The 10,000-nt window shown below is 41.7% G+C and overlaps 1 protein-coding gene across 1 annotated transcript in view; it reads right to left on the bottom strand.

Annotated features, from left to right (window-relative positions):
- LOC119576268 (hemicentin-2-like) overlaps positions 1-10,000 on the bottom strand; it is a 202,674-nt gene that overhangs the window by 4,392 nt on the left and 188,282 nt on the right. Inside the window, 7 exon segments of the mRNA XM_037923864.1 lie at positions 810-938; positions 3,104-3,253; positions 3,886-4,008; positions 6,248-6,410; positions 7,052-7,224; positions 8,863-8,998; positions 9,355-9,644. Coding sequence (XP_037779792.1) covers positions 810-938; positions 3,104-3,253; positions 3,886-4,008; positions 6,248-6,410; positions 7,052-7,224; positions 8,863-8,998; positions 9,355-9,644 — 1,164 coding nt within the window.

The raw sequence follows: 10,000 nt of genomic DNA, 5'->3' as shown, positions 1-10,000 counted from the left end.
TAATGTAACACAACCCTTAAACTAACCATACTATTCCTACTGTAAACATTTCCCAGTCTTATAGTTTCTATATTCTACGATCTTTTCCCACGTGTTATGCCACACATATTTCTTTCTCCTAGCAATCCAGTCACACAATAATTTTAATTACTTTGATTTTCCTTATCAAAATAATAATAATAATAATGATAACTTGAAACTGTCATTTTCTCCTATTCATATTGTTCAGCATAACGTACTGTGTTATTTTTTTCATAATCATGTATCTTCTTGAATTAGTATTTTTTTAATATCCACCTTTTTAACATTTTCATCTTCTATAATACAAATTTGTCAGGTATTTTAGGTATTTTCAGTATGTATTCATACTCATATACCATACTCTTGTTCCCTGCATACTTGTCTAGGTACCCCATGGTTTTCTAGCACTACTACTCCCTCCATACATGAGTCCGGTTTATTCCCCTGGTCCTAGTAACCTTGTTCCAGCTCGTGATCTATGGAAGCTATCCATCCCTAGCTCTCCTTATGATGTCTAACCTTAATTCCGTATTCATACTGTTATTCCAACCCTCATTCCTTATGCATGGTGCCTGTCCATTCCTCATTCCCGATACCAGGAACCTAAGCCTCTCTGGTCCCTGGAATCTTGCCATCCCCACCCCCTAATACCAGCATCGTGTTCTTCTTTAGTTCCAAATCCCGGGAAGCTAGTCATCCTTAACCCCTAATCCCAGGAACCTAACCGTCCCTAGCCCCTAGTCCCTGGTGTGTAACCTTCCCTTACAAGCGGGACTCAGGACACCCACCCTCGAGGATCTTGGTCCAGCAAACAGCCGTTGGCACGTTACTGATGGGGCTGATGCAAGGGATCTGGACGGCCTCTCCTACACCCACTTCCACCACCCTCGGCGGCGCCACCTGCAGCTCGCCCGCCGCTGGGGGAGGGGGAGGGAGAAAGGGAGGGATAGTTGAGGTCAAATAGGAGGTTCTTTCAAGGGTAGGGTCAAGGAACCCTCTTGGCTGGAGGATACGTCCTTTTCCTTTCTCTAAAAGGGAAGGTCAGATTAGGTGAGTAGGAATCCATGTTATATAGAAGAGCGATCGAAGAGAATGGAAAGAAAAAACTTTTTTGGGGCAGGTGGGCTGAGAGGGGGATTGGGGGAACTGAAGAGGATGTGAAACTTACCTTTTTTATAATTTTCAATAGTTGGTACAACGTTGCCGTTGAACGAAACTCCCGATGGGAGAAGCTTATAATTCTACGAAGGTGGGTGAGACCTATCTTTAAAATGGCAAAGGGAGATGGAGGGAGAGGGAATAGAATAAGACCTGAGGTAAAGGGGAGGATGTCTAAAAAGGGAGACGGAAAAAAACAAGAAAGAAAAGGACGAAAGAGAGGAAACTGGTAACTTTGACTAAATTCTCTCAGATCAAGTGAGAGAAAAATTATGCAGTACATAAACAATCCGAACTTTTAAAAATAATTAGATTTTTAACAAACACCGAGGATTTTACAGGAATCACTGTAAGCTTTGCTGTGCTTTACTGAAATGCATTTTATTTGAATATTCATTTATGTTATCATCCACTCTTTTTAAATCTCCTTTACAGCTTTAAAGAGTAAACGGAATGTTTTATGAAAACCCATCCACTTTAATTAAAAATTCCATTACTAGAAACAGGACACGAAAGTCTTGGAATGACAAGGCAGAGACAACGATCGCAGGGGAGGATATTGCTCTGGGGATGGAAACGAGGTCAGGGGTCAGAGGTTACGAACGTTTACTCAGCATTAAGGGAAAAGGAAGGAAAGTTAAGATAAAATAAATAAAGCACTAAAACAGGTCATGTCAGGGAGCAAGGAACAAAAAAACTGTAACTACACTGCAGAAAGACAAAGCTCATGATTAAGTTTCTTAAACTGCAGAACATCCAGTGCTATTAAGAGGCTACTTGAAGCCATATATCGGGCAAGGAAGCAGAGAATTAAAAACGGGATTCCTATAGTTTGCAAGCTTTTTATCACCCTTATTTTATACTTGTTCACAGGCTATGATGAATATAAGATAAAAACAGACTGTGAAGGTAAGGAGAGGGGGTAGGGTTGAGACATCATACTGGGGTACTTTGTTTATCATATATCACTCTTCAGAAGGGTGTACAATTGCGAAAAAAAATCACACTAAGTGCAAGAGGCTAAGTTTCCACGGTTCTGAGGGGGATTTGGTGCCGTGCGGAATTACGGATTACGAGAAGAAACTGCAGATTGATAAGGCAATGTCTTCAACTTTACGAATCATACTGTAAACGGGATATATAAGTCTCGTTTTGGATTATATAATAAAACATGGATTTAGGACCAAGTCTATATAATATCCTTCTCATTTCTGCAATAGGTTCTCTCAATATTTCTTTTTCCCTCTAACTCTGATCAAATACAGATACGGATGATTCGTAAATGCAAAATGCTTCATGGTGGGAAGAGAAGAGAGGGAGAAAGAAAAACTATACTCAGACACACACACCCATACGCATATATATACACATATACATATGCATATTTAAATAAATAAATAAATATATATATGTATGTATGTATGTATGTATGTATGTATGTATGTATGTATGTATGTATGTATGTATGTATGTATGTATGTATGTATGTATGTATGTATGTATGTATGTATATGTATGTATATATATATATATATATATATATATATATATATATATATACATATATACATATATACATATATATATACATATATCTATATCTATATCTATATCTATATATATATATATTTTTTTTTTATACATTATATATATTATATACATATTATATATATCTATATATATGAATTATATATATTATCTATAATATATATAATTTATATAATATATAAATACACGCGCACACACACACACCACACACACACATACGTTATATATATATATATATATATATATATATATATATATATATATATATATATATATATATATATATATATATATATATATATATATATATATATATATATATATATAAAGATCGTAGGTACGCCAGCACAATGCATGCGACGCACGTCCTACTTACGCATAACATTAATGAAAACGGAATGTGATGCGAAGCGGCCGAAGGTGTGGACTGTGGCGCACTTGTACCAGCCTCGGTCGGTGTCCGTGACCCGCGTGAGGTTGAGCCAGCCGCCCGACGACGCCACCTCGGTCGTCCCCCGCTCGGTCACTGGCGGGGAGAAGGCGGGCGAGGATGAGGGCGAGGCGGGCGAGGATGAGGGCGAGGCGGGCGAGGATGAGGGCGAGGCGGGCGAGGATGAGGGCGAGGCGGGCGAGGATGAGGGCGAGGCGGGCGAGGATGAGGGCGAGGCGGGCGAGGATGAGGGCGAGGCGGGCGAGGATGAGGTCGATGGAGGAGAAGATGAGGTCAAGGGAGGTCGGGTCACATTTGGAGAAGCAGAGACGAAGAAGAAAAGGCGAAGAAATAAGCTCAGAAGGAGAAAAGAGAAATGAGAGAGTGAGGGAAAGAGACGAGGGAAAGGAGAGAAAGGAGAGGAGGAGGGAGGCAGACGGAAGGAGGGAAGTAGGGAGGAACCCGAAGAGTGTAAGAGAATGCGGCATGTGAATTTTCTTCTATAGGGAGGTATGATGATGATGATCATAAAAATAATGATAAAATTGAGAAAGAAAAAGAGATCTCTATGATTATGAGAAGAAAGAAGAGGGATAGGAACCAGCGGAAAAAAGAAAAACAAAAGGAAGAAAGAAACAAAAAATACACACAAAAAAAACAAGAAAGCGGAAGATGATAATAACGACGACGAAGAAGGCGGCAGAACGACGCCAGGAAATGAGCCTGACCTTTGACCCACGTGGGGCTGGAGGGCGGGTTGGCGTCCACCGCGCAGAGCAGGGAGATGCTGGCGCCCTCGCGAACCGGCGTCCCCCACATCGGCCACCGTCTCAACCGGAAGGCGGGGGGGTCTGTTGGGGGGGGGGGAGGGGGCATTAAGTCGGGGGGAGGAAAGAATGAGCGATGAAACATAATAGGAGAAAACGTTGGAACATTCAAGAGCTGAACGTTGGCGTAAATGCGATTTTGAAAACAAGAAGACAGAAGAAGAAGAAGAAGAGAAAAACTGAAGAGAAGGAGGAGAGGAAAAAAAATGAAGGAATAGGAAAATGTTAAGAACATGGCAAGTACGTACATCTGGAATGAAAGGATAAAAATGAAAATGAAAAAAAGTAAAAAACAAAAAAACATGGTAAACTTTATCTGGCTCGGTAATTGGATCAATCAATCTAAAAATGAAGTAAATGAAAAAAATAACGAAAATAAAGTAGTTAAAAAAGAAGAAAAACGAAAAGGAAGTAAAAAGGAAATCAAAAAAGAAATGAAGAAAACGACACGAAAATAAGTAAAAAAAAAAAAAAAAAAAAAAAAAAAGAAAAAGAATGAAACGAAAAACAGAAAAAAAAACACTTAAAAAAAACACTTAAAAACACGTAGGAACTGTCTTTCCGTTGAACTGCGATTCTTTCCTAATGGTTGGTTTCGATAAGGAATGTTTTTTTTTTCTTTTTCTTTTTTTCTTTACCTTTTTCCTTTTCTTTTCGGAAATCTGAAAGTGAGGCTCGTTTGGAAAGTAAGGTTTCTTGGTGTCTTTCTTGCACTCATTCATCTTCTCTTATCTCTATTGGTTCCAGTTCAGTGTCCTTTTCTCTATTTTTTTTCCTGTTATTTTATATTAATTTTATTCTTTTCTCTTACTCTTTATGTATATCTGTTTCCCTTTCTATTCTCTCTCTGCCTTTTTTTTTATTTCTTACTCCGTCTGTTTCTTCATTCTATTTTTTCTTTCCTCTATTCCCTCCGATCCTCCCTTTTCTTCTCATTCTTTACATTCCCATTCCCTCTTCTCTTTTCTTTCTCTTCCTCATATTCTTCCCCGCTATCCTTCCTTGTCGTTTTCTCTCTTCTCTCTCCTTCTCCCTCTTACCACCGTTCTTTCCTCGCATCTTCCCATCTGTCTTTTTCCCTTTCTTTCTCTTCCTATCCCTCTCTATCTCCGTCTCTCTATACTCCTTTCTTTTCCTTTCTTTCTATCTATTATTCTTCGTCTTTTTCTTCCTCTTCCACTCCTCCCTCTCGCCCTCCCTCTTTCTTTTTTCTCTCCCACTCTCTCTCTCTCTCTCTCTCTTCCTCATTCTCAGTCTTTCTCTTTGTCTTTCTTCCTCTTTATCTCCCTCCTTCTCATCCACATCCTTCATTTCTTTCGATCCCTCTCTTCCTTCCCCTTTATCTCCTTCTCCTTCTCCCGCTCTCCCTTTCTCTCCGTCTATCCTTCTGTTTCTCCCTCTTTTTTTTTACTTTTCCACTTCCTTTCTTCGTCTCTCTCCCTCATCTGTTTCTTTTCACCCTCTTTCTGACAGAGGGCATGTCATGGAAAAAGTAGCAGTGCAAATGTAATTTTTAAAGGGGAAGAAGTTTCAACTTTTGCCTTGAGAGAGAAGGAGAAAAAATAGATATTGGACTCTACCCAGACTCTGCTTTTCCGTGCCTTTGCCTTCGCGAGTCGTCGGAATAATTCATCGTTGCGAATCAGGAAAGACTGTATCGGCAGTGATTGCTTGCGTGAGTTAGAGGTCATTTTTCAGCCCTTCCCGGGGAGTGACACTGTAATTATACTGCACGATATATTGACCACACTGTATACGCATTGGAAGTTACTCTGTGCTCCCGGCAGAACTTTGGTTTGTGGGAGAGAATTTGTATTTATACAGTATAGCGAAAGGAGCACCGAGTGTTGCAATTCACTCAGAGAAAGCTGTCCCTAAAGAATATCTTACACCGAAGATGTAACAAGGCAGATTTACATTGAGTGATAAACCAGACCATTAGAGAAAGTACTCACAATGAACTCGCTGGATGTATAGAAAAATATGCATATGCAATAAACAAAAAATCAAATACAAGCACACAAACATACGCGTGCGCGCGCGGTGACACTTCGTTACCCAATTTCGCCTAGAGATCCTAATGAGCCCAAGACACTCGCATTACCACTACCACAGTTGTTACGATGCATTCAAACTCAAACGTGGAAATCAATGGAAATACCAGATAAATAACTCCATATACAACATCCACCCAAGATATCATAACATAAGCCACCAAAGACACAGCCTCTCCCCCTACGGGAAGGAGTGACACTCGACTTACACTGAACATTAAGCCTCAGCGGGACGGGAACTGGGACGGGGAGGGCCGGGTGCCGCACCACGCACGCCACGCTGCTGTTGTGAAGTTCCTTCTCCACGCTGGGCAGCGTCAGGTTACTGGTGCTGTAGAACACACCTTCCTCGACACGCCATTCGCTCCGCATCTGGAAGAGGTTTGCAAGTGGGCGGTCTTTAGAAATGGGAGATTATTTTCAATCGGGTACTTTTTGGATACGACTTTTTCAATTGGGTGTTTTTTTTTCTTTCTTTCTTTCACTGGAAATTTTTGGCACTAGTAATTTTTGATAATTGTTTTTAGCAGGGGAGCTTTTTGGAATTGGATGTTTTTTTTGGAAATGGGATGAGGAGAAGTTGGTATCACACATTTTTATTTCTTATTATCAGAAGGATATTTAATGCAGTCTATCTTGAAATAAAATTACAGAAAGAACAAGAACGTGAGAAAGGCTCTCATTCCAACGGTTTAGTTCTGATGACCTGAAAAAAGGAATAACCCGCGTCGATAATTCTTAATCAAGAAAAATCCGGAAGCAATTTATCAAGACCAGGAAACAGCTATTAATTAAAACTCCTCAACAGGTGTGAGGGACAAGAAAAATGAAAGAGATAGATAAATAGATAGAAAGAGAGGAAGGAGAGAGAGAGAGAGAGAGAGAGAGAGAGAGAGAGAGAGAGAGAGAGAGAGAGAGAGAGAGAGAGAGAGAGAGAGAGAGATTGAGAGGGGGTAAGATGAGAGAAGAGGAGAGATAGAGAGAAAGAGCGTGAGCGACAGAGGAGCACCTACCTGGCTGGAGGGTGAAATGTCCTCCCCGCCGAGCACCCAGGCGATGGAGGGAGCCGGATTCCCTCCCTCCACCACGCAGTTGAGTGTGATGGAGTTTCCCTCCCGAGTTGTGAGCCTCCCTCCAGCCGCCAGCCGCGCGTCGCCGTACTCCAGGTACGGCCTTTCGGGGGGAACTGCGGGGGAACGTCGGAAGGGAACGCCTTTAGGAGCGAGGGAGTGGAAGGGCGAGGGAGAGAGTGATGCATACAAAATATATATATATAGATGTGTGTGTGTGTCTGTTAATATATAAATAGATAGATAAATAAATAAATAAATATAAATACACACACAAACACACACATAAATATATAAACAGACAGAAATGTATGGACTAATGAGAAACGGGAACGGAAATCAGTTTAATATTCATCTATGATAATTGCAAAATTCACTCCAAAGGATAACAACTCTCAAATTCGTCAGAGTAGGAGACAGGAAAAGGTTGAGGAATATTTCTCAGACATTTTCTGAGAGATGGAGATCGAAAAAGAGGAAAATTGGGAACCGGAAAAAAATAAGAAGAGAGACAAATTTACGTCCTCATACACAAGGAAATGCAATTATAACAAGTCGTTTACACAGCTTCCGATGTTCGTCCTTCTTCATAATTTCCTATCTCTTAGGTCCTTAAAATAAAAAAGAAAACAAGAAAAAAAAGACAGAAAGGAAAAAATCACGACAAAGGCAATCTCCAGACACGAGTCCCGCGAGACCTAGCCATTTTAATCTCGCATAAACACGCTTGTGAATTAAAAGTCAGTTAAGGTTTATGTCCTATTGTCTGAGATTAAGTTTCAGCCGATGGTTCCATGGAGGCAAAACAATTGGAACCTGAGATAAGATCCTTAAGCCTGTTTGCTCCGCCCGCCTGTCCGCACTCCCTTGATTGCGTGGCGCCTTCCTTGCTTGGCTCTCTGAAGACATCTTGCTCTGCTGTTTCGAGAATTAGTGCTATATTGTGTACATTTTATCCCGGTCGGTGTGAATACATGCGCAGATACATACATACACGCATACAGACATACATAAACACATATATTCATATTTTTATTACCATTGGTTATTATCATCATTACTATCATCAGTAATATCATCCTCATTATCTCCATTATTATAAATTTTATCACTATTTATCCTATACCCATTCAGTTTTGCGAGAGGCAGTAACAACAAGCGAATACTCTAATAGTCTAACTAATGCACTTCCGGGATATTGGTCTCTCATTTACATATTGAGGGCCTGGATCCCCATACTTATTGTAGTTCGTATTGCGGTAATAGAACAGGCTAGTGTGCGTATCCCAGCTTACTGCCAACTGTCGGTTGTTCAAAACAAGTATTGATTAATATTCAGAGGATGGCCGGAATTTTAGTCAATTGACATGTGTTTCAATTCCTCGTGAAGCCGCGCATTTGTGAAGCAAACAAAAATACTGTACTGTACTTTCACCATGGCAGTTAAATGTGGTGACAATACACCGTAGACTTTTAATTTTTAAATTATCTATTTTAATTATTGATAAGATTTGCTTACACGTGCAAACACACTGTCACAGACACACACACATAAACACACACACACACACACACACACGCACACACACACACACACACACACACACACACACAGAGAGAGAGAGAGAGAGAGAGAGAGAGAGAGAGAGAGAGAGAGAGAGAGAGAGAGAGAGAGAGAGAGAGAGAGAGAGAGAGAGAGAGAGAGAGAGAGTGCGTACGACCACCGAGCAAGAGGGCTCCTGCGCCCAACCTACTTGTGACGACCAGCCTCACTTTGGGCCCCTCGCGCCCCGATCGCCGGCACCACCACACGCCGGAGTCCGCGGACACCGCGTGAGACATCACCAGTCGACCTGTCCACATGATCGACATCCGCAAGTCACCCTTAATCTGAAAAACAAAATGATTGAAACTGATGAGGTTGGTTTTGTAAGACTTCATATTTGTAAAGGTAATAGTCCTGCTTGCCCCCTTCTTTTACTCTTTTTATGCTCCATCACTTTATCTGTCATTTGATTCAATTGTACTCACTCGCATTCCGTCACTTACACTCTTCGTTTCCCGTCTCCCTCTGGCGCACGAAACATACATTTCTGTCCTCTCTCCTTTCATCCATACGTATCCCTCTCCTTCTCCCTGCCCTTTCCTCCTTCCTCCCCTCTCCCTCAGCCCTCTCTCACACAAAAGTCTCCCTTTTCTCCCTCCTCCCCCCCCGTCCTCCCCCGCCCACCCCAGCTGGGCCTCACCTGCGAGCCATCGTGGTACCAGCGCACCTCGCCCTCCACGCTGTCGTCGCCCTCCACCACCTTGGCATCCTCGGACACCACGCATTCGAACACCACCTCCTGCCCGCGCACGACGAGCTCCTCCTTCAGGCCGGCGCTCGGGTCCGCCTCGTCCTCGAAAAGCAAGTCGACGGGGTTCTCCGTGGCGTTGTTGATTCCGCCTAGGCCTACCCCGGCGGAGAGGCCTAAGCTGCCCGCCGCAGGCTCACCACCGCTTTCCCGCCGACCGCTGTGTCGTAGGTAACGCACCTCTGGAGAAGTGAGAGTGCATTCAGAATTAGCAAGATGGCATTATTCAGTGTCATAACATTTATTCACTGTATGACATTTATTCAGTCCCTACTCACTAGTCATCACCACAAGCTTTTCCCCATTATTTTGGCATTATCTATCAGCTGCTTCTTATCCATTATTCTTTACCATGATATTCATTTTTCACTATTCATTGCTGGGCCATTTATCCGCACTGATTATGGTATAGCGTAGTCCTAAATTTGTTAAAATATATGTATCCTTCTAAAATGTTAGTGGCACTAATGCAGCAACAAAAATCACTACTGCCACTGCCGTAAACATTTCCAACAATAAAAAATTAAATAAGATTGTT

This window comes from Penaeus monodon, chromosome 8 (genome assembly GCF_015228065.2).
Source record: "Penaeus monodon isolate SGIC_2016 chromosome 8, NSTDA_Pmon_1, whole genome shotgun sequence".
NCBI lineage: Eukaryota > Metazoa > Arthropoda > Malacostraca > Decapoda > Penaeidae > Penaeus > Penaeus monodon.
Note: the sequence above shows the minus strand (reverse complement) of the source record. Positions and strands in the feature narration are given on the sequence as shown.